Source organism: Armigeres subalbatus, chromosome 2 (genome assembly GCF_024139115.2).
Source record: "Armigeres subalbatus isolate Guangzhou_Male chromosome 2, GZ_Asu_2, whole genome shotgun sequence".
Taxonomy (NCBI): domain Eukaryota; kingdom Metazoa; phylum Arthropoda; class Insecta; order Diptera; family Culicidae; genus Armigeres; species Armigeres subalbatus.
The window spans coordinates 385344495-385361330 of record NC_085140.1 but is presented as its reverse complement, the minus strand read 5'-3'; the positions used below and the strand labels follow the sequence as shown (position 1 = coordinate 385361330).

Below are 16836 nucleotides of genomic sequence, written 5' to 3'. Positions count from 1 at the left end.
GCTTATAACTCTACAGCTCAGGTATTAATGTAAAGTTACTCAAAATTGAGTAAATTAAACCTCCGGTAAGGTAAATAAATTTTCCGTTGAGTACTTTTTTAACTTGGGAGTAAAGGCAAACTACTTCGTAGTTTATTTCTTCCGTGTACAGACATGGACAAAACTAGTTCTGCATACATCGTTGATTCGTCCAGTACGGCCATGAAGCATGAACGTTAAAACATGCAGACTATCAAATTCTCGGAATGTATGAGCGGAAAATACTGCGAGTTGTACCAAGTATACATGCACTACATGTATACCGTATGCCGGAAGAAAGATCAGCAAAAGTCATGTTTAGCAGAGAACCTGGAAGAGGACGTGCGCTCCGGGGTAGACCCCGCACTTGCTGATCTAATATAGTGCTTCAGCGATGAAGAAGTACGCGTTTGCTAGTCGCTCCTTGGAATTAGTGCTTCAGCAATTCAAACGAATCCTATGAGTCTCACAACACTAACTCGAAAAGCGATCGTTGGTTGTCCAAAAATCAGAAAAGGTACGACAAATAGTACAGACATATTCTGGGGGAGAAGGGCGGTTGTGCTATAGCAAGGTACCTTACAGAACGCTTTAGACGAAGAAAGAGACAGCAGACCCGCCTCTTTCAGCTAACAGCTATGGCGTCGAAGTGACAAAAGGTCGAAAGACAAAAAGTCGAAAAGGACAAATAGAAAAGTATTTCCTTCTTCCTTCCTCCTTCTATATCCTCGCCCTCGGGTTTATACGCCCCCTTAACAAAAGGCGACAAGTTGGAGCGTGAGAATTTTCGAGCGATCACCATTGACAGAACATACTCGATTGAACTAGTACAGCACCATTCGAAATCTTGTACTGCGACTGAATGAAGTCGAACGAAATACATAACGCCGCATTTTTTTTCGAAACGAATGCAAAAACGTACGAATCGAGTAATTCGATTCGAGATGCGCAATGCCACCCCTGGTTATTTTCTGTGAACGGTTTTTAGAGGAAAGTTACAAGAATTCAATATAATAATTTGTGCAAGCAAAAAAAATTACCAATCCAACTTTCCAATCTCGGCTGTTCGGCCACATTGAGAGTTGACGTAAAGTCAATGTCAACTTCTCTCCACGAACAGCCTAGATAGCCGTGTGGTGTCGGCAGCTGGTTATCTGGCTAAGAATAACATTACGGATTGCCTGTTCCAGTGGTAAAAGTCCACCATACAGGTGACCCCTAATTCTCGGTGTGATGCGGCTTTATGCTTACCGTGCCTACGAATGAATGGTTAGGGGGGTCTAATAAGAACCTAACCGCAAACGGAGCCTGTGAAGCACCAGGGCCCCCTTCACAGTATTTTAGCCCTCGCTGCGCTAACCGGAGATATGGCGTAGTTGACTCTTTACTTCTCCGAGATAATCGGCTACTCTTATTCAACCTCATCGTGAGGTTAAATAAGAGTAGGGTTATGAATATGTGTTTTAATTAGTTTTCAACCAATTGTCACCTATATGGATTCGCATTATGCGTTTTTTACAATGTGCTTTGTGTATGTTACCTATATGGATTCGCATTATGCGTTTTTTCATAGTGTACTCTGTGTTTCGTCTTTGACGTTCGGCTTCAGCTACTCTTGTTTAATCTCAACTTGAGGTTGAATAAGGGTGAGATTATGAATGTTTTTTACTTAGTTTTTCAACAAATTTTCACCTATATGGATTCGCACTATGCGTTTTTTTTACAATGTACTTTGTGTTTGTCACCTATATGGATTCGTATTATACGTTTTTCAAAGTGTATCTGTGTTTCGTCTTTGATGTTTGGCTTCAGCTACTCTTGTTTAATCTTAACTTGAGGTTGAATAAGAGTGGGGTTCTGAAAATGTTTTTTTTACTTAGTTTTTTTTCAACAAATTGTCACCTATATGGATTCGCATTATGAGTTTTTGTAACGAATGAGTTCACGGATAGTGATCAAGCCGGCTTCGTTGACGGCTGCTCGACAAATGATCAGATCTATACTGTAAGGCAAATCCTTTGGAAATGCCGTGAATATCGGGTTCCAATACACCACCTGAGCCGGTTGTAATAACCTGGGTACGATTTTCAACAGTTCAAAAGTTGGACTGGTAATTTTTTTTTGCTTGTACAAATTATTATATTGAATTCTTGTAACTTTCCTCTAAAAACCGTTCACAGAAAATAACCAGGGGTGGCATTGCGTTTTTGCATTCGTTTCGAAAAAAAATGCGGCATTATGTATTTCGTTCGACTTCATTCAGTCGCAGTACAAGATTTCGAATGGCGCTGTACTAGTTCAATCGAGTAAGTTCTGTCAAACGAAATGTAAACAGAGAGAATAAGAGATAGCTGTCTCCGTGTTTAGTATGCCGCCCGCTGGAGAGTGGAGAGACAACCTTCAGCGCATAGCGAATGTGAGTAAACAGAGAGAATAAGAGATAATTTCATCTGCGTGTATCATGTTGCCTGTTAGAAAGGCATCCTTCAGGACATGAATTGGCAGTTAATTTATAAATAGTGCTCAATTACTATAAAAAGCAATATTATTTATTGACCAGTTGCAACCGATTTAAACATTATGCCGATACAATATGTTTTGTAAATTGAGATATTGTTACGACACAAATTATAAGTTTTATGTTCATTCGAGTTTATGCCACAAATTCAATGTTGAGCTAAATAATTGAAAGCTAAAGAAGGATTCAATAATAAATTACTTTGATGTTTCCATGTGTTTTAGATAAATGCACTTAGGTCATCTCTTGCGTGTTTTGTTTTTTATTTAACTCAACTATATTACGTAAATTTTGGAATATACACGTTTTCAAGCAGATTTACCCCATAGATTTTTCACAAAACTGGCTTTGAATGGTACTGATTTGCTTTTATGCAAACTGCCAAAGCCTAAAATGACCACTGGAAAATGGTTGGCGTTATAGTAACCGCAAAATGTGTTACCAACTGAAAACAGATTGTAATTCTATGATTCGTGATGTAAGTCTTAAATGGAACTACTGACAATATTTTGTGGTTCTGAACACACAAACATTGTATTGTATAATTGTTTGATACCAAATTATTCGTCTAGATTTTTTCTGATCGTGAAAAAAATTGAAAATGATATGAAATGAGAATACTTACTAATACAACAATAAGTCAGGGAGTTGGGAAATCAAGAAAACCAAAACACAAAGCAAAAAACGCAAACTCAAATGCGGTAATAAATTGAAAGGCTGTTTCCAATTTTATTTAAATAATAATACTTATACACAAATTACAGCTATCGTTTAAATAATAGTATAATAATTCTTTTTTCTTCCTCTCGTAATTACATGATAATATATTAAAACTTAAAACAATTAGCGCGTACAGTAAGAACTAAGGGGTAAAATATTACAGATGCTTGCTTTTAATGTTGATGACAATAGCAGATAACAAAACTAATAACTAATTTTCAGATGAAAAAAGAGTAATCAAGTCAAATAATAATTCCAATCGATGTTTTAGATGATGATTCAAAAGGGTTAGACTGTTTCATTGGCTACACAGAACGTTCCCGACTCACATATCACTACTTTGCGTATTTCAACTGAGAAATAATTCCAACTAGCTAACTCAACTCATGCAAACGATACGGGGAAAAACTAGTGCCTAGCATGGTGTGTATTTTACGTTCTCAAAATCAGCTCTTCGCTGCTATCCTACTGCTTAACAGTTTAAACACAGTATGTATCAAAAATAGACTTAACTGGAACAGGTTGCTTTTCAATGTTTAGAGTAGCTAAAAGTTAAACATTAACAGAATCTCTACTACATAGATGTTAGGCACTCTACTGTGACTTGATTCCATCGGATTGAAGATGTTCGATCGATTTTCGAATTCGCGGATTCGTTCGTTTTGTCTTATTTTTGCTGCACGCAATGCAGTTCGAAAGTATGCCATTTGACTTCACGCTTGGTGCTTGGCTGGTAAAATTAAGCACCACCTTCGAATCAGATCTGTAAAAAAATTCTCCTTCTAAAGCTTTAAGGCACCGCTGGTTATGTATCACATAAGGACGACTCAAATGATTCGTACCGCCAATCGTCGGATGGATGATGGAAACGTGCGATTAGTTGGAAGTGATGAGGGTTCGAGCACAAGATGAAAAGCGGGAACTCTACACGGAGCTTCGAATGTGTAGAAAAACTTTTCACCATTCAATGAAGTTGCTTTTTATTGCGGAGATGGAAACGCGCGGATGTGGTCCTCTAGCGGTAAAGGACGGCAAGCTTCTGCTGGTTAGTGGCTCGAGTTAGGTGAATTAGTTCCGAGACTGATGGGTGGATGGATGATGTGTCTCGGCTAATGGTGAGTAGGGAGGGCTGTTCAAACTTTTAACTCTAACGATGCATAGGGCACGTCTGACAATAATCACTCTTGTAGGAATTGGGAAGCAAGTTGGAAAAACGATGAAAGAATTTTTTTTTTGTGTCTTTATTAAAGAGACTTTCAGCCCGAGGCTGGCTCGTCTCCGAACAACGATGAAAGAAGTTCCCACAAATCAAAACGCTCCTTAATTTAATTTGTCGTTTAAATAAGAGGAGGTGATTAGTAGAATGATGGAAATGGCAATGGGAAAATCAAAAGTGATTATATGCGGAAAGCCATTAGGATGTTTGTGCTGTGGATTGCCGTTTTCTCTAGTTTCACCTGGTGATGAAGTCAAAAAACACACCTTTTCGTCGTCTACATTATTTCTAAGGATTTATGATCAGAATAATGGTTTATAAAGGTCTATATCAATCGTTTTTTACAATTTTCAAAACGATACCCAATATCGTTTAATATCTGAACCTGCCTTAAAGGTAAAGCTATACAAAGTAATGTTTCAAGTTTCACAATGAGTTTCGAGTGATTGGATATGTTTGATCCCTATAGGTTTTAGTCAATAATCGGAAATGCATTCTTAATGCAAAAACTTGCGTTAGCTCATTGCTTTTTAAATTTTGAATTGCAAAATATTTGCAAATAAAAAGCAGTTATTCGAAAACATACTTGGAATCGTAATGATAGAATCTCGTTCTGACTGCTATATCAAAGCTTTACATGATTCGGAGAAAATAGAACGAAAGTAAGGAAACGCTGACTAAAACGATACAAATCTCAAATTAAACCTAAAAAATATTTTCAATCAGCGCCTCACATCATCTTATTGCTTTTTGCTAAATTATAACCCAAAAATATGATGTAATCGTGAACGAGCGCGCAAACTAAAAACGGAAAATCTAAAGAACCAATATCGCTAAACAGTAGTAACAAGATAGAGAGAGAGAGTGTGTACTAAGTGTATATAAATGTATACAATTGTAGCTCAAACATAAAAGCATAAAACACGAACAAAACTTCAAACGAGAACGATCAATTATAGAGAACTCTATCTCTAACTATCTCTCTCAGTGAGTGTGGTGTATAGTTGTATGTCTAATGTAAAAGTAGAATATCAAAAACTGATCCGTTTTCTGGAAATTCAGATCAGTGTCGACTCACCGACGCCATTCATCCGGCCGGCATTGTACCGATAGTGGTCCCCGGCCATCGTACTACTACTGCTGCTGTTCTGCTGAAGGACGACGACTTGTGCTGGGCCGCTGCTGTTGTCGATCATTGGCGTCTGCGGGGAATCCAGCGGTTTGGTACCAACGAATGAGCTTTCTAGCCAACATCTAAAAAACGGAAACGGTCTGAGTTGATTGAATCTATGGAACGGATTTGATCTGAAGGATGCTCACCTTTGGCTTGGACTAGTGGATCTACTGCGTGAGTGTCGGTTGGTTTGGTCATTTACATAATGTACAATTGCGGAGGTGACCTCTTTGATGGATGACTGGATCTCCGGTGTTACTACTGGTTCTACGTTCTTCTGGTTCTGATGTGGATGTTGTTGCTGCTGTTGTTGCTCTTTGAGCTTCTGCTGGGTGAGCAGTGAAGATGCTAGCCTATTTGTAAATTAAACAAATTTATTCATGCAAATGCCACGAAAATCTTTCACAACTGAACATAACCAATAAACTAGTCTTGAAAAATTTGAGCAAACTCAGTTAAAATTCTTTGTGGATTTCAGATAACCTCTGGGAACTCTAAGCGGAATTCGAGTCGGAATTCTTTGGGTATTCCATTAGATTTTTTTAAAGATTCTGGCTGAATTTCATTCGGAATTCTGTAGAGATTGGAATCTAGTTGGAATCCTAACGGGATTTCAGTCGGAATCCTGACGGGATTCTAGTCGGAACCATGAAGGGGTTCCAGTCAGAACCCTAGCGGGATTCCAGTCGGAATCCTAACGGGATTCCATTCGGAGTCCTGACGGGGTTCCATTCGGAGTCCTGACGGGGTTTCATTTGGATTTCTCAGGAGATTCCACTAACATTTCTGAAGGAAAAATCTTCGGAATCTTCATGGGATTCAATAAGGAATCTTTTTGGGATTCTATCCGGAATACTAACAACCTTTTATTCAGAATCCACACGGAATTTCATTCGAAGTCATTACGAGATTCTATCCTGACTCTGCACAATAAAATCTTGATTCCATTCGGAATCCTAACGGGATTCCATTCGGAATCCAGACGGGATTCCATTCGGAATCCAGACGGGATTCCATTCGGAATCCAGACGGGATTCCATTCGGAATCCAGACGGGATTCCATTCGGAATCCAGACGGGATTCCATTCGGAATCCAGACGAGATTCCATTCGGAATCCAGACGGGATTCCATTCGGATTCCAGACGGGATTCCATTCGGAATCCAGACGGGATTCCATTCGGAATCCAGACGGGATTCCATTCGGAATCCAGACGGGATTCCATTCGGAATCCAGACAGGATTCCATTCGGAATCCGTACAGGATTCCATTCGGAATCCGTACAGGATTCCATTCAGAATTCACATAGGATTCCATACGGAAGCTATACAGGATTCCATCCGGAATCCAGACAGGATTCCATTCGGAATCCAGACAGGATTCCATTCGGAATCCAGACAGGATTCCATTCGGAATCCAGACAGGATTTCATTCGGAATCCAGACAGGATTCCATTCGAAATCCAGACAGGATTCCATTCGGAATCCAGACAGGATTCCATTCGAAATCCAGACAGGATTCCTTTCGAATTCAGACGGATTCCATTCGAATCCAGACGGATTCCATTCGAATTCAGACGGATTCCATTCGAATTCAGACGGATTCCATTCGGAATCAGACGGATTCCATTCGGAATCCAGACGGATTCCATTCGAATCCAGACGGGATTCCATTCGGAATCCAGACGGGATTCCATTCGGAATCCAGACGGGATTCCATTCGGAATCCAGACGGGATTCCATTCGGAATCCAGACGGGATTCCATTCGGAATCCAGACGGGATTCCATTCGGAATCCAGACGGGATTCCATTCGGAATCCAGACGGGATTCCATTCGGAATCCAGACGGGATTCCATTCGGAATCCTAACGGGATTCCATTCGGAATCCTAACGGGATTCCATTCGGAATCCTAACGGGATTCCATTCGGGATCCAGACTGCATTCCATCCGGAATATTGACGGGATTTCATTCGGAATCCAGACGGGTTTCCATTCGGAATCCAGACGAGATTCCATTTGGAATCCAGACGAGATTCCATTTGGAATCCAGACGGGATTCCATTTGGAATCCAAACGAGATTTCATTTGGAATCCAGACGAGATTTTATTCGGAATCCAAACGGGATTCATTTAGAAATCCAGACGGGATTCCATTCGGAATCCAGACAGGATTCCATTCGGAATCCAGACGGGATTCCATTCGGAATCCAGACGGGAATCCATTCGGAATCGAAATTCTCTCAGGATTCAAATCATCAACGTTCATCCTACGGATATAAACGCTTTCACCCTCAATATTTACGTCCGAAAGTTAGCCAGTTAGTTACTTTGTTAAATGTCTTTGAATAAATGCTCAGATAATTTGTATTGTCAGTAAATACCATTCTGTTGTCATTTGTATTACAATTTATTAAATTTAATACAAAAGCAGGCATTTCGATGCGCGATTGAGTGTAATATACAAAATAATGGATAAACTGCAAACCAGGACACAAAACTAATTTCGTTGGCCTTTGAATTTCCCTGTACAAAAGCGCATAAGATTCTAAGAATTATGTACTAATACCCCAACAACATACCTCTCTGCGGGTGTTCGTGGCTGCGCCAATTTTTCCTGACTTCTCCACCCTAGGTACGGCTGCCGGAACGAGTTGCGGATTGCACTGTTGGCCCCAGCCGCGGAGCCAGCCGTCGTCGAAGCGGTCGAATAGCCGGAAATCACACTGGAGTTGAGTCCGCCCCGGGTGAAGGAGCCCCTCGTCGAAACGCTCGGTGACGTCTGGTTCGAGTTCAGGTGCGAGGTGGACCACCGCGAGAATCCCGTCTGACCACCGTGGTGACTGTGCGCCGAGGGGCTAAGCATGACGGGACTCCGATCGGACCGGTGCGAACCGAGCGAGCTGAGCGAGGTCGTTTTCGAGCTGAGGCCGGTCCACCGGCCGACGTCCGAGTTTCGTTTCCGCAGGATGCCACCGGGACCGACGACGGCCGTCGTCGCGTTCGGCATCGTTTGGTTCGGTGCGCCATCTTTGCCCGAGTATTGCTTGTACCAGTCCGGGATGTTCAGTCGCTGCAGGGAGGCCTGCACTCGCAGCTGGTGCTCGCTGAGGTTCGTCCCGGTTTCGTGCGATTTCTGGAGCTCGTTTTCCGGTGGCTGTAAGAAATAGAAACAAGGAACAATAATTAGTCTGAGATAATGCTAATAAATAAGGGTAAAGCCCCAAACGCAATACATCGGAACGGCGACGGAAACGGAAAATTTGACAGTTAGCCCATATATTTTCTGTCTTTCCGTTTCCGTCGCCGTTCTGTTATATTGCGTTTGGGGCTTAAGATGGTATATTGCGCCCCACATGACCAAAAAGGCCCCTTTTGATTTCTACAAAACTAACGAGGGGTAAAACCAGTTGGTGCCTTAAAATATTTGTAAAACCATCAAACTATGTGAATGAGGAAGTATTTTTGTATTACATAATGAAAATAATGGCAAAATACAAAAAGTAACAGTTTTGATGTAACTTTCAATGTTCGTTTGCTCAACATTCTGAAGCGACGCTAGTATACTGTATACAAAACTTGGACTGGAATAATCATTTGGGCAACAAAATAACTTTTCTCAGTGGTTAATCTTCTCCTTCTATATAGGGAAACTGTTCCGTTTTCCATCCCACTGAATATATAGGGGAACGGTTCGCCCCTTCATCTCATAGCTCCTATTTCCATCCCATCAAAAACAAAGCAATGGAAAGGAATTTGGTTTGTTTATTATTTTTGTAATTTTTTTCAGCAGTGAGCACGCATGGAGCACAAAAAGGAGCGACAAAATTGATGCCGTATTTCTTTGTTCCGCGATGAGATGCATATATGTTCAGTGAGATGGAGATCGGAACAGTTCCCCTATATTCATCTAATCGCAAAACAAAGAAATACAGCACCAATCTCGTCGCTTCTTTTTGCTAACACGCGTGCTCACTGGTGAAAAAATCACAAAAATAAGAAACAAACCAAATTGTTTTTCATTGCTTTGTTTTTGATGGGATGGAAATAGGAGCTATGGGATGAAGTGCCGAACCGTTCCCCTACATAAAAATGAATTTCTGTCTGTCTGACCCTTATAGACTCGGAAACTACTGAACCAATCGGTGTGAAAATTTGCATTTGTATGCAGGAGTTTTTGGGGCGAAGATTCTTGAGATGGTTCGAGACCCCTCCCCCCTTTGGAAAGGGTGGCTTCTATACAAATGAAAGAGGAATGTCTACATAACTAGAGAACTAATCAAAGAATAAATCAATTTTAGGCGAAACCAAGTTCGTCGGGTCTGCTACTATGATATAAAATTGATTCAATTTTTTTTAATTTATTTGGTAGGCACTCTGTGTTCTCAACCGCTACTGTGCCGTGATCTACTGTGGTATTCTGCTGCACAGAATCCACACAGAATCTATTTTTAGATATCCCTGATTCGTTATTGTTGTCGTTTGCCAGTTCATCGCATCGTGAGTCCATTGTGTCCATTTGTCCGTATGGTGTATCTAATGATCGTTGCTTTGTCCGGTTGCCATTTATCGAGGATCGTTGGAGGAATGCCTCCGAGAAGAACAGTTTTGTCAGTCGTCATCAGGCAGCCGTGTCGGTTAGGCGCGTCTCCCAAAACGCCACCGTACGAACTGCGCTTCCGGCGACTGACAAGGGTTTTTGTGGAGGGCCTGGGAATCGAACCCATGACCATTCGCTTATAAGGCGAACATGTAGCCAACTACGCTACGGGACCCCCCTAAAATTGATTCTATCTTCAAAAATGTTAAGTTTTTCGAAAATATGTTTCAATGGTCAAAACGCCCTAGCATAGGCAGAACGATATGTCCTTTCCAAATGGACACAAGCGCTGCGAGCCTGCAGCAGTTGCTTCCAAATTTTATGGACACTATTGAAATGTAATTCAAACCTGCTTAATTGGACTTATTTTGGTTTTTTAATGTCAAGCACATAAGGATTTGTACCCTTTTTATTATGGGATTGATGAAATCTAGACCAACATTTGAAAAGGGCGATACAGCCAATATTTATTCCTCCTGATTCTTTGTTCACATATATGTAGACGAAGAATCAGAAGGAATAAATTTTGGCACGGCAAATGCTGGGTAAAGCGTACCATTGGTACTTCGCGTACCTAAAGGAATAAAATAGACCCCATCTCGCGGTCCTTAGCCTCTTACCCAGCAACTCCTATCCCTACCTCCTCGTGGTGCTGGCCGGGATACGAGCAACCTTAGGGAAGATCGGGTAACCAACCCCGGTGGGAACTATGGTCGTATGCTGACAGGAAGGGGGGTTTGCTCCTCTCCGGAGGTGCAAATCTTATTGAGCGTCTGTTCTCCATGTCAGGATCGGCTCACAACAGCGTCTGTTCTCCATGTTAGGGGCGGCTGATCATCGTCCGAGTGCCAGCGAGGGACTCTAAGTGAAACTGTGCACCATGGTCCACCGGAAATAAGGAGGAATGGTCCTCCGGAAATTTAGGGGTTTGGTGTCAGGCCCTGCAAGCCAGCCTTTAAAAAATCATAAGCAACGAACAATCAACAAGAGAGTACGGACCGGAACCATCGGCGAAGACCACTGCGACGAAAAGGGACTAGCGATTGGAAACTCGGTTCGTGGAACTGCAAATCTCTCAACTTCATCGGGAGCACACGCATACTCGCCGATGTGCTCAAGGACCGTGGATTCGGCATCGTAGCGCTGCAGGAGGTTTGTTGGAAGGGATCAATGGTGCGAACGTTTAGAGGTAATCATACCATCTACCAGAGCTGCGGCAACACACACGAGCTGGGAACAGCTTTCATAGCGATGGGCGATATGCAAAGGCGCGTGATCGGGTGGTGGCCGATCAATGAAAGAATGTGCAGGTTGAGGATCAAAGGCCGGTTCTTCAACTTCAGCATAATCAACGTCCATAGCCCACACTCCGGAAGCACTGATGATGATAAGGACGCATTCTACGCGCAGCTGGAACGTGAGTACGACAGCTGCCCAAGCCACGACGTCAAAATCATCATAGGAGATTTGAACGCTCAGGTTGGCCAAGAGGAGGAGTTTAGACCGACTATTGGAAAGTTCAGCGCTCACCGGCTGACGAACGAAAACGGCCTACGACTAATTGATTTCGCCGCCTCCAAGAATATGGCCATTCGTAGCACCTACTTCCAACACAGCCTCCCGTATCGGTACACCTGGAGATCACCACTGCAGACAGAATCACAAATCGACCACGTTCTGATTGATGGACGGCACTTCTCCGACATTATCGACGTCAGGATATATCGTGGCGCTAACATCGACTCTGACCACTATCTGGTGATGGTTAAACTGCGCCCAAAACTATCCGTCATCAACAATGTTCGGTACCGACGACCGCCGCGGTACGACCTAGAGCGACTGAAGCAACCTGATGTCGCCACTGCATACGCGCAGCATCTCGAGGCAGCGTTGCCGGAAGAGGGTGAGCTCGATGGGGCCCCTCTTGAGGACTGCTGGAATACAGTCAAAGCAGCCATTAACGACGCAGCGGAGAACAACGTCGGGTATATGGGTCGAAGTCGACGGAACGATTGGTTCGACGAAGAGTGCAGACAGATTCTGGAGGAGAAGGACGCAGCGCGGGCGGTCGCGCTGCAGCAAGGTACCCGGCAGAACGTGGAACGTTATAGACGGAAGCGGAGACAGCAGACCCGCCTTTTTCAGGAGAAGAAACGCCGCCTGGAAGAAGCGGAGTGCGAGGAGATGGAACAGCTGTGCCGTTCTCAAGATACACGCAAGTTCTATCAGAAGCTCAACGCATCCCGCAAAGGCTTCGTGCCGCGAGCCGAAATGTGCCGGGATAAGGATGGGAGCATCATGACGGACGAACGTGTGGTGATCGAAAGGTGGAAGCAGCACTACGAGGAACATCTGAATGGCGCTGAGAGTACAGGCAGTGAAAGACAAGGCAGCGGAGGAGATGACTACGTCAGTTCAGTGGACGATGGAAGCCAACCAGCTCCCACCTTGAGGGAAGTTAAGGATGCCATTCAACAGCTAAAGACCAATAAAGCAGCTGGTAAGGATGGTATCGGAGCTGAGCTCATCAAGATGGGCCCGGAAAAGCTGGCCACTTGCCTGCACAAACTGATAGTCAGAATGCCCCATCTACAAGAAAGGCGACAAACTGGAGTGTGAGAACTTTCGAGCGATCACCATCCTTAATGCCGCCTACAAAGTGATATCCCAGATCATCTTCCGTCATCTGTCACCATTAGTGAACGAGTTCGTGGGAAGTTATCAAGCCGGCTTCGTTGACGGCCGCTCGACAACGGACCAGATCTTTACTGTATAGCAAGTCCTTCAAAAATGCCGTGAATACCAGGTCCCAACGCACCATCTGTTTGTTGATTTCAAGGCGGCATACGACAGTATAGACCGCGTGGAGCTATGGAAAATTATGGACGAGAACAGCTTCCCTGGGAAGCTTACCAGACTGATCAAAGCAACGGTGGATGGTGTGCAAAACTGTGTGAAGATTTCGGGCGAACACTCCAGTTCGTTCAAATCGCGCCGGGGACTAAGACAAGGTGATGGTTTCGTGCCTGTTGTTCAACATTGCGCTAGAAGGTGTCATGCGGAGAGCCGGGTGTAACAGCCGGGGTACGATTTTCAACAGATCCAGTCAATTTATTTGCTTCGCGGATGACATGGACATTGTCGGCCGAACATTTGCAAAGGTGGCAGAACTGTACACCCGCCTGAAACGTGAAGCAACAAAAGTTGGACTGGTGGTGAATGCTTCAAAGACAAAGTACATGCTTGTGGGCGGAACCGAGCGCGACAGGGCCCGCCTGGGAAGCAGTGTTACGATAGACGGGGATACCTTCGAGGTGGTCGAGGAATTCGTCTACCTCGGATCCCTGCTAACGGCTGACAACAACGTTAGTCGTGAAATACGAAGGCGCATCATCTGTGGAAGTCGAGCCTACTACGGGCTCCAGAAGAAACTGCGGTCGAAAAAGATTCGCCACCGCACCAAATGTGTCATGTACAAGACGCTTATAAGACCGGTTGTCCTCTACGGACATGAAACATGGACAATGCTCGAGGAGGACTTGCAAGCACTCGGAGTATTCGAGAGACGGGTGCTTAGGACCATCTTTGGCGGTATGCAAGAAGCCGGTGTGTGGCGGCGAAGAATGAACCATGAGCTCGGCCAACTCTACGGCGAACCCAGTATCCAGAAGGTAGCTAAAGCCGGAAGGGTACGATGGGCAGGACATGTTGCAAGAATGCCGGACAGCAACCCTGCAAAGATGGTGTTCGCTTCCGATCCGGCAGGTACGAGACGGCATGAAGCGCAGCGAGCGAGATGGGCAGACCAGGTGCTAAACGACTTGGCGAGCGTGGGGCGTATCCGAGGATGGAGAGATGCGGCCTCAAACCATGTATTGTGGCGTCAAATTGTTGATTCAGTGTTATCTGTTTAGATGTTAACTAAATAAATGAAAATGAAAAATTTTGTCTATTACGCCCTTTTCAAATGTTGTTTTAGATATATTCATCTCATCGCAAAACAGATAAATACAACACCAATCTTGTCGCTTATTTTTGCTAACATGCGTGCTCACTGCAAAAAATCACAAAAATAAAAAAACAAATCAAATTCCTAAGGAAGGTATTTTGGACCACCAGTTCGACGGCTCATATTTTGGACCACTGAGTGCAAATTCCTCTCGGTGGTCCAAAATAAGAGCTCCCGTAAGACCACCCTTAAAAATACAGAAGAAAATGTTCAAAACAAAAGCACGTGGTTCTCACGCCGTTTGCTTTCGTCTGACACTTATCGATGTCACAATCCATTGAAATCGACATCGTCACAGTCACACTTTCGATCACAATTTGGAACCGTCACACTTTTAAACTGTGTTGTTCGATTTAGTGTGAATTAGTGTGATTGATATCGCAATCCCAAAAACAGTTTTATTGTTTTGGTATGGCAAATGCGCATTAAAAGCTATTTTTTTTTTTAAATATTGGTGCTCTAATACGTTTTAGCTGGAACAATTGATTTTTAGAAGAGTGCCCTTCTTGCCCCGTAGGAATGTTCATCTTGCCCCGTAGTATACTTGAGAACAAGTCAGAAACAGAATTTCTGTTAAGTAATATTTATTGGGATTTCCGTTCTTTTTGAAATCCGCGTTGTATTCTAGATGTTAGATAAGATGCAACAGAAAAGAACTGCTTGCGAAGTGAAAAGTAGGAATTAGTAGTGAGGAAAACATAAGCAAGAGGTGAAAAGTGATAAATGATAACTGGGATGAGAGAAGCGAGATCCTGAGAAGTGAGAAGTTAGGGAGATATAGGACAGAAAGAGAAGGAAGGAAGAAAAAGTAAGAAAGAAAAAAGGAAGAATAAAGAATAAAAAAGGAAGAAGAAAAAGACGAAGGAAGAAGAAAAAGGAAAAAGGAAGAAGGAAAAGAGATGAGGGAAATAGGAAGATAGGAGGAGAAAAAAATATGAAAACGGGAGAGTGTAGATGGGAGAGGGAAGAAGAAATAAGGAAAAGAGTGAAGGGAGGAGGAAGAAAGTTGTTGGAAGAGAGAATCAGGAAGATGAAAAAAGGTAACAGGTAAAAAAGAAAGAAGGAAAAAGGTAGCAAAAAGTGAAACAAATGAAATTAGAAAGAAAAAGGATTAATTTCACAATTTTCAATTCTCACTTCTCTCCACTTGTTTAAACTTAGTCAATAGTTTAAAAATAGTTGAAAATAGAGACTTTTTGCGAGAAAAAGTGACTTTAGTAACTTGAGCTCGAAAAAAAGATACTTTTTAGTGACTTGCCCGAAAAAATGATTATGTCACTGTTTGAGGTGAACCGGTCAAGGGCCGAAAACCTCATTAATAAAGACAATAAAAAAAAATATTATGTCACTAAAAAGTGACCTGCTATCAGGCCTGCAATACACGTGTAGATACAATCACTGCCGAACAAATTACGCCAAATTTGGGACTCTCAATCGAATGATGGCTGTTCACAATCAACACTGCGAAACTATTGACTTAACAATGTCTCGGCATAACATTAGACAGTATTTTCAAAGAGCAAACATTACAAATTCAGCAATATAAATTCAAAATCAAAATTATTTTTTAATTATACTATAGCATTACAAAAACAAACATGTATATGTATATGTACTAGTCTACGTTGGTTGACGAAATAAAATAAAATAAAATTTTAAAAAAATACTCTTCAAATTTTCCCAAGCAATATTATACAGGGTACAGCGGTTCAGGATCAAGGATACATCGAGATGTGTAACAGAAGTTCTTTGGAATTCGACCAAAAGCATTCTCAGGGTAATAATCGAGAAAATATGTTTAATATGGTATTATTTGTGTTCATTAGTCGATATCGAGCCATATAACATGGACCCATGGAGACCCTCCATGTGAAAGCAATAAAAGATTCTCTGCGCCATGAACCTCACAAACCTAAATCTAGTTTTGATCATTTTGTTTTCGTCTAGTTTTAGCTTTTGAAGATTTATTTAAATAAATTTTTCATAAATAGTGAAAAAATCATGCGCCCTCGGAAATTTCCCACAAAGTAAAAGTAATTTCCCTGGCCCATAATACAACAACACTGCGGGGGATGACTATTGAGCATTGTCCTCCCGCATGATGTACATTGTACACAAGTGCACGAATGCGCCTCATCTCTCCTTGTACTCCCCATGCACCACATGTGGCCTAACACTCACCCGCTTGTGCTACACGAGTAACTGCAAGGGTAAGGATGAAGCCAGAATAAACGTGACAGTTTATAATAATATGTTATAATATATAATATTATTCTTTCGCGTGAGTCGCGTCACGTCGGATCATTTACTTTATTCAAGACCTTCAGCGTCAATAATCAAGCTTGATAAATCATGAACGTTTAAATAACAAACAATAAATAGAATAGATATAAGTATATACTCTTTCGACAGCCGGCTGGCAAGATTTTAAATTAGAAACATATAAACAACATATGCTATGGGTCGAATTGCCAGCTTGAGGCAAACATCCTTGACCTATCTTACCCTACCCAAACACCAACTCCGTAGAACTTATGAGGGCGTCGCCAAGTCGGGAGCCTCTCACTAAGTAAGTTCTACATC

General features: G+C 42.4%; 1 protein-coding gene across 3 annotated transcripts in view; it reads right to left on the bottom strand.

The window, feature by feature from the left end:
* Window positions 1-16836, bottom strand: part of LOC134213159 (uncharacterized) — a 447591-nt gene that overhangs the window by 22127 nt on the left and 408628 nt on the right. For all 3 annotated transcript variants that reach the window (XM_062691822.1, XM_062691823.1, XM_062691824.1), the window contains 3 exons: window positions 8227-8801; window positions 5793-5999; window positions 5551-5726 (listed from right to left, as the gene is read on the bottom strand). In XM_062691822.1, the coding sequence (XP_062547806.1) occupies window positions 5551-5726; window positions 5793-5999; window positions 8227-8801 (958 nt within the window). The remainder of the gene's footprint in view (window positions 1-5550; window positions 5727-5792; window positions 6000-8226; window positions 8802-16836) is intronic.